Source organism: Mugil cephalus, chromosome 17, assembly GCF_022458985.1.
Source record: "Mugil cephalus isolate CIBA_MC_2020 chromosome 17, CIBA_Mcephalus_1.1, whole genome shotgun sequence".
NCBI lineage: Eukaryota > Metazoa > Chordata > Actinopteri > Mugiliformes > Mugilidae > Mugil > Mugil cephalus.
Window position 1 is genome coordinate 21,295,830 of NC_061786.1, and position 25,671 is coordinate 21,321,500.

The window sequence follows — 25,671 nt, forward strand, 5'->3', positions numbered from 1 at the left end:
AATGATGATGATCATCAGGAAATTGTAATTTTCTCAGAGAAAGAGATGGGCAGTGATTTTAAAATTAATTCTTTAAACGCACATCAGATAAAACGAGTGGGACACGCTTATGAGTTATTGGATTTACCATGACTATAAATCTATACGTAATAATTTAGTCATTTTGTAAAATCCTCCCACTCGCTCATAATTATTATAGGATTCTTTTTAAAGTGGATAGAAGATTGTAATTATTATTAAAGTAAAAGGCTTCGCCACTTTTTACTATATATATTTTTTAATTTTCTGACCATTGCAATTAAATTGTAAGCGTCCTAGTAGTATCCTGGTCTTCTAAGGGAGAGAGATTTACAGCCGGGCCAGAGGAGGAAGGATGATCCATGTTGCTGATGTGACCGTTTAACTCGCTCGCTTGAAAGTTAAAAGTGTCTGTGTCAGCATCGCTTCCCCACGAGGGCTTTTGGAAATGTAAAGACAACAAACATTTCCTGTGGAGTGGCGTGAGGCGTCTGTTTGTGTGTGTGTGTGTGTGTGTGTGTGTGTGTGTGTGTGTGTGTGAGCTTTGTGGACGCCGAGGAGGGAAGCATGTAGAGGAAACCAGGGGCAGCAAAGGTCAACGCTGCTATCTTTAATTCATTGTTGCTTCTGCTCTCTGCACATTTTCTGTGGCTGACCAGCCCCGAGATCAGAGGAGCTGTGCTGAGATAGCTTCAGAGTATGTGTTTCTTTAAGCCATACTTTCCACTGTATATATATATAAATATATATATATTTAATAGATGCAGAGAAAAACAACCGAATATAAGTCTGTGCTGAGCTCTCCAGCAGAGGGCAGTGTCTCTGTGCCTCTGTCGCCTTGAGTTTGTGATGATACTGAACATCTTTTGCTTAGAAATCCTCAGTCGGTGTCATGACTTGTCGTTGCAGGAGTCACTGTGCATTTTATCTGCACAGGCTAAAAATGATTAAACTTGTTAAAGCATTTATAAAGAAAGCATAAAGAAGTCATCTTTTATTTGTCACTGTTCTACTTGCCGCTTGCTTTGTATCCTGTTTAGGATTTAATAAAACCATATTTTTTTATGAGGAGTATTTATGGCGTGAGCTCGTGACCAGAGGGTCGCTGGTTCAAATCCAAGAGTCTTTGGTCAGATGTAGGAAATCAATAGGTGATGATTGTGCCCCTGAGCATCGGCGGCGGCGGTGTTAGCGTGAGGCAGCTGTTGTGCCGTGAGCGAGAAGGTGCTGAGGAAATGTGCGCTGAGCCGACCTCCACCAAAAGAGGCAAAACTTCCTCTGCGCTCGCTGCACTGGACTTGTTATTTTACAATTCACTTATGTCATTTGGATTTCCAGGACAGCTTAGGGTACTTTAAGGGGAGCGGGGAAAGGATTTGTTGTTGTTGTTGTTCACTCTGCTCGGGCGACGTGACTGTTATTGGACACGTGAGGATTCGTTCTGTCACGCTGAAAAATACCCTTTACATCCATTAGTTTTCTGCCTCCAAAATAAATAGCACAAGGAGTTTGCAGCCACTTTTTCAGGGATGAATTGCAGTAAATAATAATCTTATTATCTATATTGTTTGGGTGATTTATCTCAACATTAAATAATGACGCGGTTAATTTTGTTAATTAAAAAGGAATTAATTACGAAAATTACAGTTTCATATAAAATCTTAAAAGAAAGAAAGATTTTTGAATTGTACAATGACATATAGATAGATTGAAGATATTAAATGGACGCACTTTAAGCAGAGGTGTCTTTCTTTCACTGTGCATATTCATTGACATTTTGCCTCCATTATCCTCAATGGCATTTATATATGTTATGCTAGTAGCCGCTAATGTAGCCTCGAACTGCAGACAAGGAGATTTCTTTTCCTTTTCAGATTTGTAGTTTTTAGTCTTTAGATATTCCTAACCAACTTCTACCCCTTAAAATCAGCTGAGATCCACTTTATAATGAGTAGTGCCATAGTTTACCAGCAGATTAATAAAGGTGCGGGATGTTCTGATCAGATAAGTGTAACTGACGTAGATCACATTAAAATAAAGGTCTGTAATAATATTATTAATAATCGTGTGAGCAAGGCAGAGTTTAGCATGCTAGGTACTAGGAATTGTACAGACTAGTCAGTTTGTCGACTTCACTACTGTACCATGATACTTTAAGCTTTAAGATTAGTCACTGATCATGTGACAATAACAACATGGCCGCCTCCTAGAAGACAGCTGAGGAGTCCAGTGGGTCGTTGCATCGAGCTAGCAGCAAATACTTCACTAAGATGAAACCCATGTCTGTCCTGAAATACAACTATAGTAGGCTACTACATTGCAGTGCATCTGGAAAGACATGTGCTAACGCTAGCAGTGGAACGGTCCAAATCCTCTGGACGTCAGTCAGTAACAACTTCACCAAACGTCTTGTGGTAACAGAGAGAAGGAGGCTGCACATCAACTATTAGATAAAGTTATTAGAGCTTTAGCTTCAGATAAATACCTGCTACACTATCCCATCTGTTGTATGCTGCTGATGGTGCTGAGCTGCTGCCTGTTTTTATACAGACTGTACGTATCTGCAGCTCACAGTATGTAGCACATGAGCTGCCTGTTCTCAGCATATGTATTCAGATCAGGAATACAGATGTCATTATTTTCTACTTTCTATTTTCATGTTTAGTTGCAGATGAAAAAGCTTCTGTTTTTGTCCGAAATCCCCCCCAAACTATAACTATAAAACAGAAACCATGCAGCAGGAGCCGTGTGCTTCCTTCCCGCAGTGTTCCGGGGAATATCTCATCACTGTGCTGAATTTAAATATGGATGGAGTGGACGGAAGCACGGTGGCGACCAGAAATACTATCGGCGCGGGTTACTGAGGCGGGCGGCTCTTATTTTCAGCCTAAACTACGTGTGTTTGAAAAGTGTCCTTAGGTAATGGCATTCACCGAGCACGCACATTTGATTGCATGTGTGTGTCATTACATCCCCAGTCCGGCGTGTTTGTGTGTGTCTGTGTGTGTCTGTGTGTGTTCACCGGTGTCGTCTCACTTACATTTCCCTGAGCCGTTCTTGCCCGAGAGAACATAATCAAGTTGTTCTTCTTCAAATTAAATCTGTAGCTAGTTTGTGACCTGAAATATGCCCTCATCCCCTTGGCAATACTTACAGCTCAGTACTGAACGTCGCCACACACACACACACACACACACACACACACACACACACACACACACACATGCAAACCCACATCCATAGAGAGGGAATTGCAGGAGGCTATATTCTGATAGCTGCAGCAGAGATGTGTACGGACGGCAGAGTAACAAGAACCAGCTGCTCCCCTCTTCCTTCTTGTCTTCCTCTTCCTCCTTCTTCTTCTTCTTCTTCTCCTCCTCCTCCTCCCTCCTCCCATTGTTTCCTCCATCTATCTTCTCTGCTTTATTCCCGAGCGTTATTATGATTATCACTGTGCCTCTGTGTCTTTCTGTGCCAGAGTACAGCATAAACAACAACAGCAACAAAGACGACGCTGGAAAAAAAAAGAGACACACACAACCCCTTATACACACACACACACACAGGCAAAAAAAAAAGCTGACAGCCGCATCAGCTTATACACAAACAGAGAGACAAAATACACACCTACACACAGACTGAAAGAAAAAGACAGACGCCTACACGAGCAGACACTGAGGTGTAGTTAAAACGCAAGCGCACACAGACGTACAGTAGACACACACACACACGCGAGCGCACACAGCTGCTAATGAAGGTTGTTCCCAGTCAAAAGCAGCGTGCAGGATTCCCTCACTGATTGATGACTCACTGAGGCAATAGCCGTGGCTGTTTGTGCACCATTACTCTCCGTGCAGCATTACCGTTATCGCCACGCTACGCCGGGCGCAGCCACCTCGCCGAAGCCCCGTGGCTTTTTTTTCAAAAAAAAAAAAAAAAAAAAAAAAATCGGGGTCGTCTGGGTTTTAGACTCCCCAAGTGAGAAGGCGTTAACGGGCGATGCAGAGGCACGTCGGCTTCCTGATGAGTTGTACGGCGACGTGACATCTGGCACAAGGATGGGGAAAAGGGACGGCGCTCACACATTCTGCAGCGGCACGATCCCGTACATTACCAGACTGCAAATCAGACGCAGAACGTAATTTACACAAGGCCTCCACTCGATGTGGCTGCACGCCGCAGAGCACATTAGAGCAGACTTGGAAAAAAAAAAAAAAAAAAAAGACCTGGACGGGAAAACAATAGATGAAAAGATGTGTCAGATTTTAATTAGACGACATGAAACATGAGCATGAAAACGTGAAGCGGCTAAGCTACTTTCTTTATCGCTTTCATGCAGCTCTCTCCGCTCTGGTTCTGTTCCATCGTGCATTAGCTTAGCAGTCAGAGCCCAACCACCTGACACTCTGACAGCTTCTCACTGGCTGCAGTTGTGTTTACATGCCCCAAAACCGTTTGGGTCCTGTGGGTTGAGGGGAGATCGTCCCACAGATACGTGATCAGTTTGGGATCTAGTGGATTTGGAGGCCAGGTCGACACCTTGTGATGTTGTGCATGTGTTTTCTAACTGGTCTGGTCTAGGTGGATGCTACATGTCTAAGTATCATCCACATGAATGAAATTGAAATTTAATGTTGTGGCTGATCGGTGTATGTATTTTTATAGCTAACAGTGGCTCCATCTCTCTCTAAAATAACCTCCAGTCAAACCGGAAGCTCGAGCCGAGGGCTTCAAGTCAGAGCTGCTCTCGTTTCTACTCTCGTATTTAGTAAAAAAACGAGGCGTCACTTCGCTTTGACCCAGTCATTTGCATCTAAGTTCCACCACACACCTGAGCTGGGAGGTCTCTCGTGTGCGAGAGGAAGAGTTAAAATGTTGCTTTCAGGTGATACCGAGTGCACAGGGAGGCATCTCGAATGACCCTGCAGCTTCTCTGCAGCTACTCATCAGCGTTCGCTATGAGGCTGGAGGTGGGAATGGCCTCCAGTCAGCTCACAGCTCGGTGTGTGTGTGTGTGTGTGTGCATGTGTGTGTGTGTGTGTGTGCGTGTTGGTGAGTGATGAATCACCACTTGTGAACCGCCTTAACCACTAAAAAGCAATAAGGTGCACAGAGAGAGTTTAGCAGCGAGGACCCCCACCTCGTAACCACATGTACCTTCCTGCTGGCCTCAGATTCAGTCCTGACACAACCGTCTATACCGTGTCTGTGTGTGTCTGTGTGTGTGTGTGTGTGTGTCCTCGGGCCTCCTGCTGTTCAAATAAAAAAAAATAAAACACAACAGACAACAAAAAAAAAGAAGAAGTAAGGGTTTATATGTGATAGGCAGTAACACTCACGAGGCCCGTGCAGGTGGTTGCACATAAAAAGGTTCAGCTCTCGTCCAGGAGACTGAGTGAATACGTTTGTGATCCTTCACGACCAAAGACACGTATAGAAACAAAAACTACTAGAAGCAAAAGGACAGATAACATTGACACATATTAAGAAGCACGACAAAGGACCTTTCCTAGATGTACGATAATCTGTGCATACAGAATTATTTGCAGACGTCCTGCAGTGCTCTCACCCTCGGTAAGTTGAACCTGAGGTGAACACCTTTACTAAACAACAGAGCCGGAGCTGACTGTCTCAGAATCTAAACGCGAGTTCCCACACAGCAAATAACGCCAACGCTGTGTGTCAACACTGGGATGGAGCACTTAATAAGAGCAAGGAGGATGTTTCATTATTATTTATTATTATTACATTAGACTGGAATATCAGCATTTGAGTTTTTGCCTGAAAAATAGATTTTTTTAAATCCTCTGTGGGACCAATATGAACTGACGAAAGCTCTAGTATGAAGGACACACAAGTTCCTTTTGTTTTAGTTATCCTGCTAATTTAAATGGAGGGCAGTCTGTTAATGTTTGTTCTCTTAATGTAATGTCTCATGTCACCACCATCGTGATCTGAAGGAATTTTAAGTCAGATCTATCCCACATGGAGTAAATATCATGGATGAGTTTCCAGAAGGAACAGAAACATGTGGAAACATCCTGGTCATCTTCTATTCTTGAAATTCATGTTATGGCTGAAGAAGTATTTTTTTTTTGTCCAAGGAAATGTAGATACCATATATTGTATAAAGATAACAGCTCCTTTTAAAGAAAAGCCAAAGCCAGTAGAGCTCCCTCTGGTGACTGGCTGCAGTATAGGTCATAGGCTCCACCCCCCTCCATGATAGTGGGTGGGACTTGAGCAAAACTAGAACAATAAAATACACATCATATATATATTTTCAACAATGGCTTCAGTCATTTTAGGTAGTTAATATAATACTGATGTATGTTCAAGTGTACGTTTTTCTCATAAGTTACGTTTTAGCTAGTAACCCGATGCTATAAGAACGGGATGTGACCTCATGATGTGGCTTTATCGTATCGAAAGGAGCCTGAATGTGTCAGCATTTTTTTAAATTTACTGTAAAGTGACCCCAGTTTACCCTAATTTACAGGAGGATGTGGCTGCTTTCCCCTGACTCATTTCCTGGCTCCAGTTTGCAGTTGTGCTTCAGGTGGCAGAATAAATTCATTGTGTTGCTATGCTTAGCCATTGTGTATTTTTTGCAAACCTTGCATACGGGACAAGTTTGTTCCACATCCACCTTCTTATATCTGAACCTGTTCCACATTATTGATGAGGAGCATTTGCATGTATCACATTTATACCAAGATGGCAAATTCTCATCATGGCCGTTGTTTTTGGTGGTTTATCATGTACTATAAGTTATCGCCCATTCCTACTGTGTAGACTTGCTCAGTTCAGTTTAACCAATGCAAGGAAGTTGGGAGGCATTGTCCATATTTATAGTCTATGGTAGATCTTGTAGTATTCTTAGATCAAGCCTTGAGGCTAACGCAGAGGACAACTCACATGCAGGAAGCTAATATTTCAACAGCAGAGTCAAAACAATGTTTTACGCTGCTGTTCCGCATTGAATTTGTGACTAAACCCACTGACTGCAGTGAGGCAAAAGTAAAGATTCTGAATGGCTTTTTTATTTTTCATCCATTTATATGCAAATAACCTAATAAAGTCTGAACAGAGATTGAAATCTTTCGGGGGGCTTGTGCTTTTCCTGGAGAGTGATTTAAAGTGAGTGAGGCTCGAGTGTCGGGGACAGTTGAACACGACATATGTCTGTGGCAGCTTATGTCAGACCACTTACTCCGTCCTGTCCTCTCTGTCTCAAACTGATTGCACTGATGTCTGGTCAGCTACGAGCAGCATCGAGGGTTATTGCTATTTGTGTTTCCCTGTTTTGAGTGAACTGCCAACAGCTTGTTTAGAATATGGTTGAATAAATAGCTGAAGATAAGGTAGTGAGCAGTGAGCTTTCCGTTTTGTTTTTAACAGCTGTGTTGTAGCTGTAGCAGCTATAATTAAAGCAAAAAAAAAAAAATATTTCTCTTTATGTAACTGCTTTATCCCCTTCATGGAATATTTTGACAGCGACTGTCGAAGCTGTTCTTGTAATTCCAACTCCTCCTGTTTCACAATAGTTTAAGCCGAAGCAGTGTTAGTGTGAGATGACTGGAATAAACAGGAATTATTCATCGCGCTCAGATATTTTCCTCATCCTGATGGAGGAGTTAATTCAGAAACATTAACCGTTAATTTGTCCACTAGGGAGTCCACTCTTCAGCTGTTATATCTGTGTGTATCTGTATTTGTTGAAAGTGACTATAATCAGTAAAATAGGAGGTGGTGATGTAGAATATGTCGTCTTTATTGTTTTCTAGACCCACTGCAGCTTTTCTTTTTTGGTGCAAATTAAAAAGGCGACATATTTGGTGACTAGCTGATGAAGACATTTCCGTTAGGAGTTGATGGGGACTGAAATCTGAAAGACAGTGATTAACGACTTGTTTCTGCAAATCTAAAGCATCGACTGTATAGAAACACTCTGAGACATCACCCTTAAGGCTTTTACATGCTAAGCGAGAAAGAACAAATTTGTTCTCGCAGCCCTCGTTTGGGAGTTTGTTCTCGGCGCATCATCTGGGCAGAACTCACGTGGCGTCTGGTTACTTTTCTGTGATTGGTCAGGTTAATGCGTAAATGCTAGCGGCCGCTCTGTGAGCTAACAGAAGCTAATATTCGCAGTCTAACCACTAATCGGCGAGATTCCACGGTAACTGTCGTCAAATCCAAAAAGTCCAACTCCCACATTGCTTAGATCATGTGAGAGTTCCTCAGTGAGTATTTATGACCTGGCCAGAAGAAACTTTGTTCATGTAATTGCAGAACAAATTTCTCACCTCTTTTGGAGAATCTAACAGGCTTTAGGGATTCTCTGCCCGTCACCATTGGACCTTGGTCCAAGCTAATTAAAAACAAAGAGGTGTTCACACTTAAAGCAGCCTCATCATTAATTAAGAATAAATTTAAGCCTTCAACAATCAAATTATATGAAGAATTAGCTATATATATATATATGTATGTATATTTTTTGGACCAGGTTGTTTATTTCTGCTGAAAAGTCGGCCATTTCATGATGGAGTTCAATGGGGGGTTTACTCACTATTGGAGCCATTTGGGGATCCGCAGTCTTTGGCCTTTTTTATATTTTAATTATCGTAACTCACAGATGGACAAGTGTGGCTGAACACTGGAAAAAAAAAGCTGCCATTACGGTAATGATGACGCACCACTGCTGTCGGCTGCAGGTTGGGGAGCGACGTAAGACCAGGGAGCTCCAGGAAGAGAGAGTTGTTTGTAGGAATTTGTTGGTAAAAAGAAAGTTAGTTATACAGTTAGTTATACCCTTGACAAAAGCACAACTTCCCAGTGTTCAGCCACACTTTGAAGTTTGTTAATAGCTCAAACCACTGTGAGTTACGGTAATTCAAAGACCACAACTTTAATGGATCGCCGGCGATCTGTTTGGTTTAAAGCCTCTGAGGAAGAAGGGGAAACCAAATCTATGTATCGGCTGAAATGCTTAGAAACTGTGAAATATCAGCTTTGGCCCAAACATCCATTTAAAAATGTAAAACCAATGTCCGACCAAGCTCATTTAACAACCCTCTGAGGTGAACTGTCAGATTAACAGACCAGTGTCACTGCTACAAATACAACCAACCAAGTCTTACATATATCAATTCATTTTAAACACTAAAAATAAGTAAAAGCAAGAATATTCTGCCTCCTCAATGAAGATTATTGTGTTGTTTTTTTTCATTTCCGCTCTCTTCTGTTGACATCACACTCAAAGCGCCTCAGGTTCAGCCGTGAGCCGCCATGTTAATGAGATCTGAGCAAAGGTAACTCCAACCTCGGGGCTCCGTGCATCACTTCAGGCGCCTATAGGCAACAAACGCTGCAGCCGTGTTTGCATGCGGCACCACTTGCTCTTATTGACATTTCCAAGGGCGCGCGGCGTTAACGTGGCCGTTGCCGTCTGATGTTTAAACCTGTGCTCGCTGCCGTTACACCTGGGCTGCATGAGTGTACGGCGGGCGAGGAAGCTCGAACCGTCCTCTGGGGAGAACGTGCGACGGCTCACAGGGTGACGCGTTCGCCCTCACGGTTCGTAACAGTTCTTATGCAAAGCAGAACCCACTGGCCACATCACACGCAGCGATGTTATATTTGCAGGCTCATGCAAATGACTGACCTTTCACAGAGCATTTACATCAGGGTGAGAAATGAACTTTTTGATCCAGTGGCCTCTGTGTCGGGTAGATTTCAAAAAAATTTAACCAAACTGTTCATTAATACGTTACAATGAAAGCAACTAAACGCAATGAAAGGGAACATTTTTGTAAATGAAATATTAATTTATTTTTTTGTATCACTGTAGTTTGTTTACCTCTATTTTCTAGTTCTAGTTCTTTTGTCTTTCTCTGTTAATTAATGCAAAAAAGCCAAAGAGTCCAAAACCAGCAGCATTGTGTAATTGAGCATTTTAACTTTAAACACTTATTATTAGCGATTATTGCTACTATGAATGATTATTTTTGTTAACGTACCATTAAATTAACCCCCTAGACGTCTACTATTATTAAACATTTTCTTATAATAACGTATGAAATCTAGCAATGAAAAAACACTTTAGAACATTAACTCGTGTTTGTGATGTTTGCTTTCTTCTTCGTTTTCCCAGTTAGTGTATATATACACTCCAAGTCAAAAGTTCAAACGTGATGCAGTATCGTCTGGTATAGTTGGTCAGAGCTTCATCCGACAAGTGCCACATATTTCTGGGAACGCAACTGGGAAGAACTCTCTGAAAAAATAATTGATTTTTCATTTTAGAAAGAAAGAATGTTCACATGTGAAATCAGTCGAAGATGGTTTCTTTGATGAGTCCAAAGTCTATAGAATATATTTTTATTATTTGGTCTATTCTTTCATTTCAGAGTAAAGTGAGACATTAAACTACAAACATTGTAAGTAAAAAAGAAAGAAATATTCTGTCCTAGAACGTTTGATCGGTAAAGTTCATATCTTGGTTCTGAGTTTGTCTCACACTGAGGTAAAATCATTGCTGCCTTGACCTCGCTGAGTTGGATTTGCGGTGACAATAGGGATACTTGTATGAAACATGCAGACAGAGAATGAAATGAGGAACAAATACTTTCACTACTGCACAACTGCAATACTACTACTGCACGTTTACAGCTACTTAAATCTCATAATCGCTCTGTTAGCAGCGCTACGCTAGCTGTTTGCATCAGAGAGTCTTTGTTCTGCTCTAGTCCAGTTCTCGTTTTAAATGCCGACACTGACCACCGAGGAAAACAGACCTTCTCTCTTCTGGGGCTCTTCATAGGGTTTGCTTCTGTGGTCCGTTGGAATTCTACCACTTTTGATATACGCATTTTAGCTTTTTGGCTCATTTTCATCGTGACTGGCTGCACAGTGGGGAATGAAAAATTCATTCGCTTACACACTGGCCTTCACTAATTTGTCATTGCTTTTCCTGCTGTAGATGAGTCGCACTGATGTAGTGCTTGATTGAGGCTGTTTCACAGTTTGTGTTAGTGGAATATTACTTCCAGTTTACCTACATTAATTAGAAGAAATTAAAGGAATGGTGGTTGTCAGTCGTGATCATGGGATCTGTAGTTCTGTACATGGCCCTCAGTAAACTATCAGACAGCTGATGAAAGTCGTCCCTTGGCTGGTTGTCGCACATGGCCTCCATCGGCCCGTGAGGGTTTGTGCCTTTAAAACTGAATGTGTTGCCTGCAGCACTTTTACGCGAGTGCACTTTGGATTAACGTATTTACAGCATAGTTTGAGCCATCGGAAGAAAACTGAGGCATTTACAGTCATCACTGCAGTAATTTCACCTGCACCTCTCCCATAAGGTTATCACACTCCAATAACATGCAGTAAATATTAAATAATATAACATATTTAAAGTTTCATGTATTCTGGACATTTTCTGTAGATTTAGAGGTTTAAGTGGTATTAAACCGGCTGTTTTAAGAATTATTTGAACCCATTTCCATCGAGCACTAGTCAAAGGTCACAGCAAGGACGAGCATGCATACCTTTTCATTCCTCTTTGCATGAGCTCTCTTTATAAATTCTCATCTACCTCGTGATTTCAGCTTATTTTTAATTCATTTCGTTTCTGTTACGTCCATTTCAAATCATCTTCCAGTCTGCCTAGTTACTTATACGTGTAGCGTATCTCTGCCGTGCTGTGCAGGTGTATTCGGGTTTAGCTGGACCAGTGTCCTGACCTGACATCTTAACAGCTTTGGCTTAAAATTCACACATGTCCCCTCCTGTGGGTTGTGGGTTGCCAGGTTGTGGCGACAGATGGGTTGAAACTGTGTGCAAAAAAAAAAACACGTCTGCATGTGACGGTCACGTTGCTGCAGGTCACCGAGTGTGTTGTTTGTCCCGTTCTCCTCAGCGTGAGACGTCCACTCGGACCCACGTGTGAACCGAGTGGAATCTGCAGAAAGGAGTTCGTTGCAATTTTAAATTTCTGCGTCCGTCTTGCGTGAAATCGCGGTGATGATAATGAAAGCAGGATTTGAATCACGTCCAGGTTCAGTACTTGGTTTTGGGTGAGACCAGGAGCTGGAGATGAGATGAGATATTCATGGTAGGAATATGTGGTCATGTACTTCGCTTTGCTGTTGTGATTTAGGGTATGAGTGAGATATGACTAAGTTCCATATCTCACTAAAGGCTGACATTTTGTTTTTTTTATTTTTTTTTTGGTTGTTTGCTGTTATTCGTTCTATTGAAACGTGTCCTGTGAGTAAGTTGCTCCGGTGGGAGATATGGCAGGATGATTTGGATTTCCAGTTTTGAAATATTACTTCCTTGGCGATAGTTAGAGAGGTGAACAGCGGGTTGCTGTGTTTAATGGGAATGTCAACCTGAATAAAGAGGGAGGTTTTTCAGCGGTTTGATTTCTGGATGGAGGTAAAGTTACTGCAAAGAGCCGAGCAACCGAGAGCAGAGGCATCAACGCACGTCTCATCCAGACTCTTTATTTAACGTGTCGGTGCCATTTATAGACAATAAGTTCTGTCTTTATCTGCCTGGGTCGACTTATTCTCACACTGTGACTATGGAAATTTAGGAAACATGAGACAGAGAAGGGAATGAGGAAGAAATACTTTCATACTTGCAGCAGTATCTGGTTTTAGCTCAAGTTAGAAAATAGTTAAAAAATAACACAAAAATTAGCAATTTATTGACTTCTCCTGTCCGTGGTTTTAATGTTGTGGCTGATCAGTGTATGCATTTTTATGGCTCCGCCTCTCTCTAAAATAAACTCTAGTCATACCTAATGATAATAATGATAATGATAATAATAATACATTTTATATTACATAGACTCAAGGTCACCGTACATGAAACAGAAATGCATGCGACATAAGAATAAAACATAAAAGCATAAAAGCACATTTAAGTGCATAACAATGAACGGATTAGGTGGAGTAAGTTATTGTAACAAAAAGTGTTTTGAGTCTGGATTTGAAGTGCGTTGCAGAGATGTTGTTTTTCCAAAGGCAGGTTGCTGTCAGTGGTCATAATGCTGTGGCTGATCGGTGTGTTGTCTTTATTTTATTTTATTTTTTTTTCTTTATCACCAACCAGAGCAGGACCAAACCCGATACCTGCATCTGTGCAACTATATCAGCCTCATCTCACCTTTTTATCACCATCCTCTTTACGTTCGGGGGGTAAAAAATCGAAGCATGATGCTGAGAACGCAGGAATGTTGTGGGGAAGCGATCGCACAATTAGATTAGCTCCTGTTCACGGCTAAACTAGTTTAGTGAGTCTCCGCTCGAACACACAGGCGGAGTCAGTGTGGCTGACAAGATGACATGTTGCATGGCGAGAGGTGTGTCTTGACGCGAGGCTCGCCTTCGCCGCACGGCCGCCCGCCATTGGCTGCCCGGCGGTGGGCTGGGACAGAGGAGCGGAGGAGGAGGAGGAGGGAGGGGGAAGGCTCTAGGACCCAGCAGAGAGACGGTGAGTAGGCAGGCGGAGTGGGGCTGAGTCACTGCATGTGTCTGAGAGGCAGTCAGAAACAGAGCCGAGCAAAGGGAGCAGAGGTGATCTCACACTCATCAGCACAGGATAACACAACCATGATGGGTTGACTTTGGGGGGGGGAGGCGGCTGGAGAGAGGAAGTGTGCGTTCGCCACCACTTGCTCAGCTATGGAGACCAACAAAGTTCTTCATTTCGTGCCTTCTGGTAAGTGGACTAAAAGCGCTGCTGAGAGGGAGAGAGAGCGCGGCTCCTCCTCAGCTGTGCACGATCACGGCAGCTCACTGGGAGAACCTTGGGGTTCCCTACCTAGTGAAACCTGAGAACACCCTTGTGCAAAACATGTGCAGCAGCCCACTTCCACTTCCACTCCGAGGGGATGGCAGATGTTTTTTTCGTGCATGCGTTTCTACTGTACATACTTTTGTTTTTTTTTTTCTCCGTGTACTTAGGAATGTGGAAATGTTCCGTTTGTGACAGAAACCCCTGTTTTTTTATTCCGTGTGCGTGGAGGTGGGGTTGTGTAGAAGCTCTGTTGTGCGCTCGCAGAAATGCAGATGTTTTTTTTCTTTCCTTTTTTTTTTTTTTTTTTTTTTTCCCCCCCTCTTCTTTGTCTTCTTCTTCTTGTTTATGTCTGGTATGCGGCACGAGAGGTTCCTGTGTCGTATTTTTTATCAGTTCAGGAACTGAACCTCGAGAAACGAATCGCGTTTGCGAGCCCAGAAGAAGAGAAGAGAGAAGCCGAGCCTGAGCCTGAGCCCGAGCCGAGGGTTTACCTGTCGAGCGTGGACAGCTGGAATGCAGAGGGCTGCTAATGCACTTTCTCATGTGTTGCACTGGCTGGCGGGGGGCTCGTGCACGTGCGCATGATGTATGGAGAGGGGTCGGCACGGAGAACGCAGTGTGAGAATGTGCGAGTGTTTTCCGCCCGCCTGCTGGAAAGAAGCGCGCGTGTGTGTGTGTGTGTTTGTGAGACTGATTGTGAGGAAGACAGGTTGGTGTTGGTGACGGCCACAGGAGAGCGCCGAGTTCTCCCCGCATCTCTGAAAGTCCTCCGAGTGCCCGGAGCCCATTCGGAGGTGTGATGCGGCCACACTTTCATTTTGTCTGGGAAGGCAGAGCGGGGATCCTGCGCCTCAGCGTGAGGACGTTTTGTTGGATCGGAAAAAATGATTTGAGCGCATCTTTGTTTGCACCAAACAACCCTGTATATGTGTGTATCTGTGTGTGTGATAGTGTGTTGTTAGATATCTGCTGATTTGCGCGTGCATGTATTTGTCAGAGTTCAGTCGTGCAGTGTGTGTGTGTGTGTGTGTGCGTGCGTGAGCGTCATGCGTTGTGCACACTAACCACATCCCCGGGTGTGTGTGTGTGTGTTGGGGCGTGATGGACACTGCTGTGCGTGTCGTCCTCTGAAGAGTAATTTACATTCATTTGCTTAGGAGCTGATTAGAGGCGGAGAAGGGCAGGTTTGATGCTCGTAGCCGAATGGAAATGTTTTCAAAAGGTTTTTTGCCGCACGGGGGGAAATAAAGAGATTTGTGTAGCAATAGGGAAAAAATGTTGCATCCAGTCGCAGCTTATCCGTTTAATTGCCACCGCTGCATAACCTTGGGATTAAATGCACATTTTAACCTGATGAAATGCCACAAATACAGTAGATCTGAAGGAATTTGACGCCATTATTGATCGCCACCAATGACTCAACAATTACTTTTCCAGAGGATTAGATTTTTATTTATTATTTTTTGCTTTTCCACGCTGCTCACTTCACTGCCCCCTGGATTTTCTAGTAAAGCAGAGCGAGCTGTTCCGTGCAGCAGTTCTCAGCACACTTAACAGGAACACGGTGTCCAACGAAGACGCCCGTGGACCGCGGAGCCGGGTGTTGTCACCTACGAAACATTAGCGAATCCTTCCTTCCTGCCACATTTAGCGAGTGAACTTCCAGGTCGTGTCATTATCAGCTGCACGGCGCTGACAGGTGAAGGAGCAGCTGGCTCCACGAGGAGGTCAGGAAGAGAAGGATTCGCTTTGCGGAGCTGTGAATTAGCGCAGAGCCTCCACGTATAATCACACAGCAGTCGGTTTGGATGCCGAGGTGTCGTTTGATTAACCTTTCATGCAACGTGCAGAACAGTCAGATGGAGAACACTTCCTCAACCCTCCTGAAATCATCCATATTTAGAGCATCGATCTTAACTTAAATGAGATAAAACGCATGTGCTCACACGCCCACGACGAATCATGACTCAGAACGAGACTTTCTGTGGTTCTGCTGCTGTGGGACGTCAGATACATTTCAAATGAAACAGACCAATAGAGGAAGGTGACCTCATGGGTCCGAGCTTCGTTCATCTTCTCAAACACTCCTGGTTTTGCTCCTCACGTCACCTGATGTTTACTCCACGTGGGGCAAACATGTGCAGGACGAACGGATGTGCTGCCTCCATAGAGAGAAGCCAGCTCTGGTTTAACCAACAGTCTGTTCCAGATGCAGTTTATCATTCTGATTATTAATGGAAACCAGAGTCCTTTTAATCTAGAGGATTTACTTGGTCTTATTTGCTGACCAGTTATGTAGGAATCATTATCCACTGTTTCTTTTTTTTTAAATAAATGAGCAAATGAAGCTCAACCTTAAAGGAAGTGGAATATTAGAATATGTGAGTTATTAACATGATATAACCCAGCGTTAGCTTAAACGTATTGCTTTTATTTCCATGTTTCCTGACTAATTATTCTCAGGATCAGTCTCCAGTTTACGTTGCCTCGGAACGAAACAGTTCGGCTTTGCAAATTGAAATCGTGAAAGCTTTTAAATCCAGCCACTCGAGCCCATTCTGCACTCTGCACGCTAGGCTTTTTTTTTTTTTTTTTTTTTTTTTAACACTCCTGATTAACCATCATAATCACAACATAAAAAGTGAAACCTCCCCGGAGCGCGGCTAGCAGGGTGTCAATCTTCAGGTGTGACAGATAATCAGTGATGGAGCCGTGACCCGCGGAGCCGGGAAATATCAGCACAGGAGGACGAAGCGCGGCGGCCGTGTGAATTAGCAGTTCGAACCGTGTGTAAGTGTGTGGCGAAGGTGCGCGGAGGAGAAGATGGATGACGCGTTGGCCCGTGTGTGCACGCGTTAGCCGTGTCCGTGCGCGTGTGCCGTGGATGTGACAGTGATCTCTGATCAGTATTCACCGCTGGCAACGGATCTCAGAAGCTCCAGCCTCTGAGCACAGCCATCTGGGCAGATGGAGGAGAAAACACACACACACACATACAAATGATTATACAGTACCGCACGCACAAAATATACACACACACCAGCACTGAGCTATCGCAGTAACACGTCCAAGCGCTGGACACGACAAGGCAGCCGCACACGCACAAGAGTCAGTTTCATTTGGGTTTTCAAAATCCACATGCACTCACTACCACCACTACTGCTGCTACTACCAGGGGCGTCAGACGCCGTCCGCACCCACTGCACATAATTATACACACAATTCATTCTATTCACATAATTTGTTGGTTTACACACACACACGCGAAACAATTATGTCGATGTGTCAACACAGACACTCATCATGCACAGTTCAAGGAACACAGAATGAAGAAGAACCTCGTTTTCTCTTTATTTTGCCTCCTTTGGTCCAACTCTCCCACGCACAGATTTTACTCACGCACTTTTTTTATCTGCATATCTGACTCTATGAAATAACACTCACGCAGCGCCGCACACGGACAGGTACTTATTTTTTTAGGGGGGGGTAAAAAAAGGGCAGAACAAGCAAAAGCACTCTCCTTTGGTGAGTGTCTGAAGCGCTCTGCTTTTCGTTCTAGCTCGCGTTGCGTCTGCGGTGTGATGAAAACACTTCCTGTCGTTTTGGCCGGCGGTGGAGTCTGTAGGAGGCGGCGGCTTTATCCTGATCCTGATCTAATTGCCAAGTGTAGTAAATGTACAAAATTAGAAATGTGACAGTCAGTTTGCAGACTCACAGTGGGACATATTGATTTTTCTTTATTATTATTATTTTTTTGTGTTTTTTGTAACACAGTCTCACGGCATCTCGTAAAATAGTGACATTTAATCACTTGATTTGTGTTCATGGAGACAAACCGTCCATTTTATTTCCTGACACTGGCGTAAGAATATTGATGGGAATGATGGACCAACATGTGGTTTAAAGGCAGCACCGTCTCATGGAAGTTTAATGAAATAGTCCCAGTATGAACAAGCGGGTTTGTGGTTGAAAAAGCATAAATTCAACCAAAGAAGCAGTTCATCAAACGGCCACTTGGAGGTTGGCCCCAAAAGTGAGTCAGTTCCCATTGACGTCCATGTTAAAATGACCGACTCGAAAGCAGAACATGTTTACAGCCTGGAACAAAAACAGTTTTGCTCTGTTTAGCTAATTTCACCATTAATGACAACTGTGTGTGGGATTATTTTTATAAATCACCTAATTTTAAGTTAAGTCAAGGGTTAAATTTGTGTAAATTTAAGGGCACGACCGTTTTTTTAAAAAAAATTATTTGTGAGTTAGATGCAGCCAGGCACTTCCACAATGACTGGAGACACCGCACGTAGCTTCACTTTTAGAAATTTAGAAATCACAGAGCATTTGTGCATTTTTAGTGGAAGTCAATGGTAAACCCATACACGCAAAGCACTGTTTTATTTTTACACGTAGGTATTGTTTTTACTCATGGTTTCTGTTTTTTCGTTCGTCTCTCACTTTCAGTGTAGGAAATACATGTCCCTGCTCGGTTTCACAAAAGCTTTCTTTCCTGGCTAGCTTGTTATTTAATCTTTGAGTGTGACATGCATTTATTTATTTATTTTTCTGAAGAGGCCGACCGCTGGTTTGAACTGTGTAGGCGCTTCTTAGTGTTTCTGTGGTAAAGCGTTTTGTCACTGTGGTGTGTGTGAGGTGCCCCACCACCAACTACCGCTCCTCCTCGGTCTGAACTGCTCAACACACATTTACATACACTTTTTTTTTGTTTTTAACATTTTTGAAATTTTCTTTGGCTAAAATTAATCCAAAATCTGTAAAGTTCCCCAACAGCGGCATTTCCTTGTGGTGATACTTCCTCATTGTAGTTTTTTTTTTGTTTCTTCTTGTTCTTCTGCAGCCGTTTTGGTATTTTGGTGTCTCATCGCGCACGCTTCATCTATCATCTCCCTGCAAAAAGTTCACTTTATTGCTCATTAATTTTTTATGAATTAAATAGAGACAAGACTCAAGATTAGGATCCTACTGTGACTAATTGCGCCCGTTCTGGGCATGTAACGCTTTGGATTCAAATCGAAACTAAAACCCAGTCCCCTGTGTGTTATTCCGAAGAAAATTCAAGTTCTTTTTTTGGTATTTTTTAATATTAACAATCGACACAGGCTGATTTAGGCTAAGCATCCTCCTAGACCAGACCAACCGCCCCCAACCTCCTTAATGGCAGCGACCATCCCCAGCAGGATGCAGCCTGACACACACACAAAAACGCTTTTACAACAACTCAAAAAACACGAAGAACAGCACAAGGTCTCGACCTGGCCTCAGAATTCACTAGATCTCAAACTAGATTATAATAATCCACAGAGAACTCTCCCCTCAACCCATAGACCCCCCCTCTCTTCCAAACTAATGACATTCTTATGATTGCTGATTGTGAATTTTAACTAAATAATTCTAAGTTATAAATTCCCATATTTCTAAGTCGTTCATCTGAAGGGGCAGAATAGTTCTAAAACACAAGCTCTGTTGTCTTCCCAAACTAAATCAAACTTTACTGCTGTCATAAAAACCAAAGCCAAGCAGCAGTTCATCAAGCGCAGTTATTATTAGACACCAAACGGCCGACGAATCAGTCCACATACGACTTAAAAGCCCAGAGATGAACAGACGCGAACAAAACAGGATGATAGTGATCGCCAGCAAAATTCTCTGTAAAAAAAAAATGCCCATTATATTTTGGTCCTCATGTTTGTTCTTAACAGGAACCGTGAAGAGTTTGGGAATTTTTTCTAAATCTATTCTGGATTCTTCCCTAATGTGGAATTTATGGTGCTATTTACAAATGCACAGGAAAAAGCCCCCACGGTCCCAACGTGGTGTTTATCGCGCTTCTTCTGCAAAGACTTTTAATTGCCGCATGTCAGATGTGAACGTATGAAAGGATCTATTATTGTGAAGATGCATTTTTTTTTTCAAATAAACTGGGGTTTAAACACTGGTTGGCTGCATCCTCCAAGAAACAGCTGGTAATTACGCATCAAGTCGAATCCATTTAAACTAATTGTTGTTATTTTTAACCCTGATTATAAAGGCAGAAACTTTCCCATTGACTATTACTGGGAGGAGGGGGGGAGTCCCTTTTTATTGATAAAAGTGGTTTATTTTCAGTCCTTTAGCGGGAGGTTGCATTTGGAAAACAATAAATGGCCTTAAAGTAGAGATTTTGCTGCCTTTGTTTCTCTGTTTTACTTCGGTGATGCACAGAAATATAGAAGCAAAGCTGCAGTGACACCAACGTGTGACACAGCACGCGAACGCCCACGAGGATTAGGTGGACGGAGCTGCTTTAATGCTCATAAACACACCTGAAGACTTGTCGACGTTGGTGGTTCTCTCCCCTCTTTGCTCTCTGGCTACAGTTTTTACTGGCGCTCTGTCGAACGCTCTGTACGTACGCACCTTCCTCGCTGCAGATCAAAGCTTCCTCTACAGGTTACAGCACAGGAAGCAGTACTGAGGCGCGGGCGAGGCTTTCGTTTCAGTTCCTATTCGATATCGCTCTCTCTCTCTCGCGCGCGCTCCTCTAAGACGGTGGAGTTTCCAGCACTGAACAATTTGTACTGTGCTAGGTGGGTTTTTCTTTTTTCTTTTTTTTTTTCTTTTGCAGCGAATTCAATTTAAAACCCAACAAACAGAACGCGGCCGTAGACACGGCGCTCCCCCTCCCTCCTTGATACCCCTGCCCATAACGCACAGTAATCACTCCAAGATGTCTGAGGATGCCCGCGTTGACGAATGCCCAAACTTTAATCGTGAAGCTCCCCTTTTGATGTGCGCGAGCAGGAATATCTGTGCTAAATAGAGTGTGGCAGCAGCAGGTATGATGTAGCATGCGGGTGCAGACACTCATTACTGCTTTATTCTAATCCCACTGACACACACACACGCTCACACACTAACAGATACGCTCGTGCCTCGTCGTGCGCGATGCCCTCAGCAGAGACTGGATGCATTGAGAGCTGCAGGAACCAGTTGCATCGCGTCGAACGACGGGCGCTGCAGACGGCGCTCACCCTCCTGCAGAGGTTATTTGCTGCTGTTTTTTTTTTTCGTGCAGCTGTTGAATGCCGAGGTCTTCTGCGCCGCTCGCGTCCTTTTTGTCCTTGTCGCATGCCGTAACGGTGCAAATCCATTTGCTGCCCCCCCACCTCTCCGCACCAAAATTGCTTCCATATTCCGACACGCTTAGAGTGGCTGTTATGAAGTCTATAGATGACGTCTGGGCGCGTTCGCTGTCGCGCGGTGAATGCAAAAGGGCTGAGACGTATCGGACCATCAGCGGAGTTCACGCTGAGTGACAAGGGCGAAAAAAGAATCTCATCCAGGCCCGAAACATAAAAAGAGACGGAGGGCTACGCAAAAAAACCACTCCGCGCCCCAGTGTCAGGTGCTGGATTAGACAGGATGGCTAGAAGCTGGAGAACAGTAGGTAGCCGAGGTTGGTTAATTTGAATTCTGTCAGTGTGGTGCAGGATACAACAGAACTAAGCAAAGAGACGCCCGCTCAGCAGAGCTGAGCGGAGCGGTGCAGGGCAGGGCACTGACGCTTGCTGAGGTTAGCGGTTTGATTCCCGCTGGGGCCCCGCATACTAAAAAGGTACAAAAACGCTCAACTGGTACAGAGCGCATTAGAGCGTGTGTGCAACGTTAAGACGGGAACAGAGACGGACGTTGGAATGGATGCTGGCGTTTTCTCTCCCGCTGTCACACATTGATTTAGTCTAGAAACTGTCTGTGGCATTCTGTGGGGGCGGAGGTGGTGGTGGTCGGGGGGGGCACCACAAATAAAAGCAGCGAGATGTACTGATGGGTGGCGCTGGAGCGGCGTACAGTAGAGGAGAGCAGCAGACTTGAAAGGGAGACGGTGGCCTGGCTTTAATTGAGCCGGAGGAAGAAGAGAATGTGCAAGCAATTAGCAGGAATCCCCCAGCAGTGGCTTTTTCCTTTTTCATTTCCCCCTTCTATGAAAATCCAGGCGGCCAATTTCTGCAGCGAGCGGTCGGTTCGTGCGTCGTGGACGGAACGGCAGCCTCGCACGGCAGCGCATCCCCGCCGCAGCACCTGGGCGTAATCCTCTACCTGCGTGCGACCGTTAGAGAATATTAAAAGAGAGGAAAGCAGGTGAAAAAGGGGGGAAAGATGATGTGATAATGGAAAAATATTCAAATAGGGGGGTTAGAAGCGCAGAAAGCAGGATGGATGGAATCCTGGGAGCGGAGGGGTTTAAATTGGACCGTGTTCCTCGCGCTCGCCTCAGTCACGATGCCTCGTCTCGCCGCGCTGCAGACGAGGCCGGATTCATCTGTGGACTCGCTCTAACTATCCATCCCTCTCAGGTGGAAGGACCGGAGGAGGATTACTGCAGAGCCGCTCACACCGCAGACCTGACAGCTTTTAAATTCATTAAAGCCGAGTCCTTCACCTACAAATCTCTATATTCAGAATGAGTTACGCTGACATTTCAGTCATCTTTGTTCTTTAGTTGATTTTTTTCATGCATATCCTAAAATGATGTTGTTGTTCTAGCTCCCGCTGCCGCGTTCAGGTTTGATCGGCCGCTCTTTAGCCCAGAGCGTCTCTTCTTCCCGTCACGTTCTCTGATAGATTTCCAGACACGTACGGCACAAAGGTTCAAGCTCAGATATTCACACAGATGCAAAGACACAATTCATACACACGATGAGATATGAAGAGCATATGGCCGAACCCGCCCACACACACACACACACACACACACACACACACACACACACACACACACACACACACGCTCTCCCGTCCAGCATCCGTCCACCTGCTCGCCAGACAGCTCGGCCGTTGCCAGTCTCATAGTCGGAGCTCCGCTGTGACATCAGCAAACCCGTGGACATCACCAGCCTGCAGCGTATTTTACATTTTCTAACATTTAGACGAGATGTTCGGGCAGATACCGTTTCCTGCGTTGGTGCAAATAACGTCCGACTGACACGTCGATGACGTCCGTGAGGAGGCCTCCAGTTTAATTCTGATACGTTGGCATTTAGAGCTTTAATTAATCTTTTTTTTTTCTGCGCTGCAGACTAACACGTGTCTACATTTCTGCGTTAACATTGCTAGCGTCCCTCACTGAAAAACTCGCTGTAAACATGTGCTTCGTTAAACCTTTGAGTCTCGGTTAAGATTTCTACCAATATTCTCTGCAAAAAACTGAAGGACAGAAGTATTTATTCCTGCTGATTCGACTCATTGTGCTTGAAGGTCCTTCGGATAAAAGGAACAAATAATGTGGTGTTTACCTGCGACGGCCGAAAGGCTGATGTTACTGCACAGGCCTGTTTATCTTTGTGGCATTTTCTACTAAAATACATCAGTGACCTAGAGGTACATTCTCGTATACTGTACATCTCATAAATACACCTATTAGGCGTAACATTATGACCACCTTCCTCATGCTGTGTCGGTCTCCTTTGTTGTGACTCATCAGAGAATGGACATGGGAGTTTGGAGGTTTGGTGTCTGGTAACACAGTGTTTTGAGTTGTTGCTTTTTGTGTGCGTCAGGCTGCATCCTGATGTGGATGTCTGGTCGAGGTGGCTTCACTTGAGTGAATGAAAGGCCCAGAAGTTTCCCAGCAGAACACTGACTTGTCACAAAAAGGTCATAATGTTGTGGGTGATCGGTGTAGAAAAGAAAAAAACAAAAAACTGAAGCAGAAACGTTTGCAAATGGTCATTATTAATAAGTCAGTTATTTTCTCGTCAGGCTCAGTCATTGGTCAGAAACGTCTTAAAGTTATGTCAAACCTACAACCCAAAAAACAGTTATTACCACAAAATATTTTAACACTGTCAACAGAGACGCTCCAACTACAGATTGTGTTGTTATCTGTCTTTTTTTTTTGGTGTTTTGCTCTAAATATTGATTGTAAATTGCACGCTCACGTCTGCGGTAGATGTGAACCATCGTATCGCCTGCCGGCCGCTGTAAATGTGGGTCTGTCTGCGTCTCAGATTCGCAGCATCCGGTCGGTTTCTGGGTTCAGTCCGAACGAACGTAGGACGCTATGAAAAGTAGAAGCAGAAGCACACGGAGGGGCCTCTGTTGACAGGTGGAGCCCGACAGCTGAACAGAAAATTGCGCCGGAGAGTGCGAGCGTGTGAACGTGACGAGAGACCGAGCGAAGACTTGTCCTGGCGGATCTGGGCTGAAACTGACTGTGACCTTGTGGGGTTGTGACGCGTCTGAGGAGCAAGCCTCATCATGTCCCTCCACGTATTACATCACCCGAACCAGATCTGAAGCCTTTGCTGACGTGCTCGTCTCAAGCAGCTCCGTGGTCGCCTTGAACGCTCCTCGTCGGACTCCGGGACCGGTTTCTAATAAGCCCCCTGTTTTTTTTTTTTGGCTTAAGATTATAACAGTCGCCTCTTCACCTCCACCTCTTCCTGGCGGAGTCTTCCCCACAAAACTACGTGATGTTCGCTTGCCCTCACCGGCCAAAGAAGAAGATAAGATCACCAATAAACGCTGCTGCAGTTTGGGTGTTTGGGAGTTAAGAGGCGGACGAGGAGGATGTTGAGAGGGGAGCAGCGATGCAGCCGCTCTGGGCTCCCTGCCACATGCAAAGGTGGATTTTAAGGTCTGGATGGTTTAGTGAAGGGCTGCAAGTATTTCATTCCGTCTATGAAATATGAGGAGAAAATATGCAAAACCGTGCAGCAACAAAGGAGAATTTTCCTCGGCTCTGTCCAATAAACACGGCGTAAACAAGCAGCAGCTTCGGTCTGTCCTGGACGTGAGGTTGACGAAACGCAGAACGTCCGTCGTTACAGTTTCAGACAAAACAAAAAGGTGTGCCCTCCCACCTAACTCTTGGCTGCAGCGTGCCCCCCCGCTCCTCCTGGGAAAACGCGGTGCCGACGCGCACTGTAAACTGCCCTTTACAACGTGTGCGTAATTAACATGTTGACTGAAGTTCTTTAAAATTCCTGCAGAACAAAACGAAACGACAAATAAAGGCCAAATGTGGGCCCCGCTGTTTTAAAAATGTGTATACGAGCAAACAGAGCTGCCTCGGAGCGGAGCGTCGGGAGGAATTCCCTCTCCGCCTGGGCTCTCTCAGCGACCGCAGCTCCGGAGGACGGGTGCCAAGAGAGCCTCCGGGCACAATTAGCCAAGAAAAGGCCCGGCCTCCTCCTCCCCGGCGCGGCCACAGCCCTCGTAGATCCCCCCCCCCCCCCAACACGCAACGCAACGCAGCGGGGGCGCCTTTTTAATCTCTCGCCCTCTCTTCACTTGAGACTCTCAGCCTCACCTCTCCCGTAAATTCCAGGGCTCGTCCCTCCTGGGGGCTCGGGCATCTGTTTTGCATGTACCTGCGGTGCAGCGCCCTGCGATGGATCAGCCAGCGCCGAGGACGGGGGGTTGGCTCCGGTTCAACCCCGGCTGGTTTACACACACACACACACACACACACACACACACCAAGGGTCGTATAAGTTGACTTCCTGTTGTCTTGGAGCATTTAAATTCACATCAAAACACTTTTTTTTTTTTTTAATGCAATTAAAGCCGAATCTGCGCCGGGTTAGTTTAACGAACCGATGGCATCCTCACAATGCGCCGTCAAAAACGCTTCTCGACGCTGTTGTGCTTCCAGTCCAGTGCGGTGATAAAAAAACATTTCATGCCTGTTTGGATGTTATTGGGGGGGAAAAAAAAAGAAAAGAATCCTCTGTGACTTGTTTTTAAAGATTCACATCTTAAGTGGACGTTCGCAGACGGGCTGCAGAAGTTAGGAAGGATTAAGAGCGGCACATTGTTGACCAACCTTCAGCTAATTCACACCAT

At 44.5% G+C, this 25,671-nt stretch overlaps 1 protein-coding gene across 3 annotated transcripts in view; it reads left to right on the forward strand.

The window, feature by feature from the left end:
• Window positions 1-25,671, forward strand: part of slc4a11 (solute carrier family 4 member 11) — a 109,579-nt gene that overhangs the window by 7,217 nt on the left and 76,691 nt on the right. For 2 of the 3 annotated variants that reach the window (XM_047610450.1, XM_047610451.1), the window contains exon 1: window positions 13,522-13,749. The exons of the other annotated variant lie outside the window; for it this stretch is intronic. In XM_047610450.1, the coding sequence (XP_047466406.1) occupies window positions 13,713-13,749 (37 nt within the window). In that variant the 5' untranslated portion in view covers window positions 13,522-13,712. Of the gene's footprint in view, window positions 1-13,521; window positions 13,750-25,671 lie in introns of those variants that run through there. 3 annotated transcript variants of the gene reach the window in all.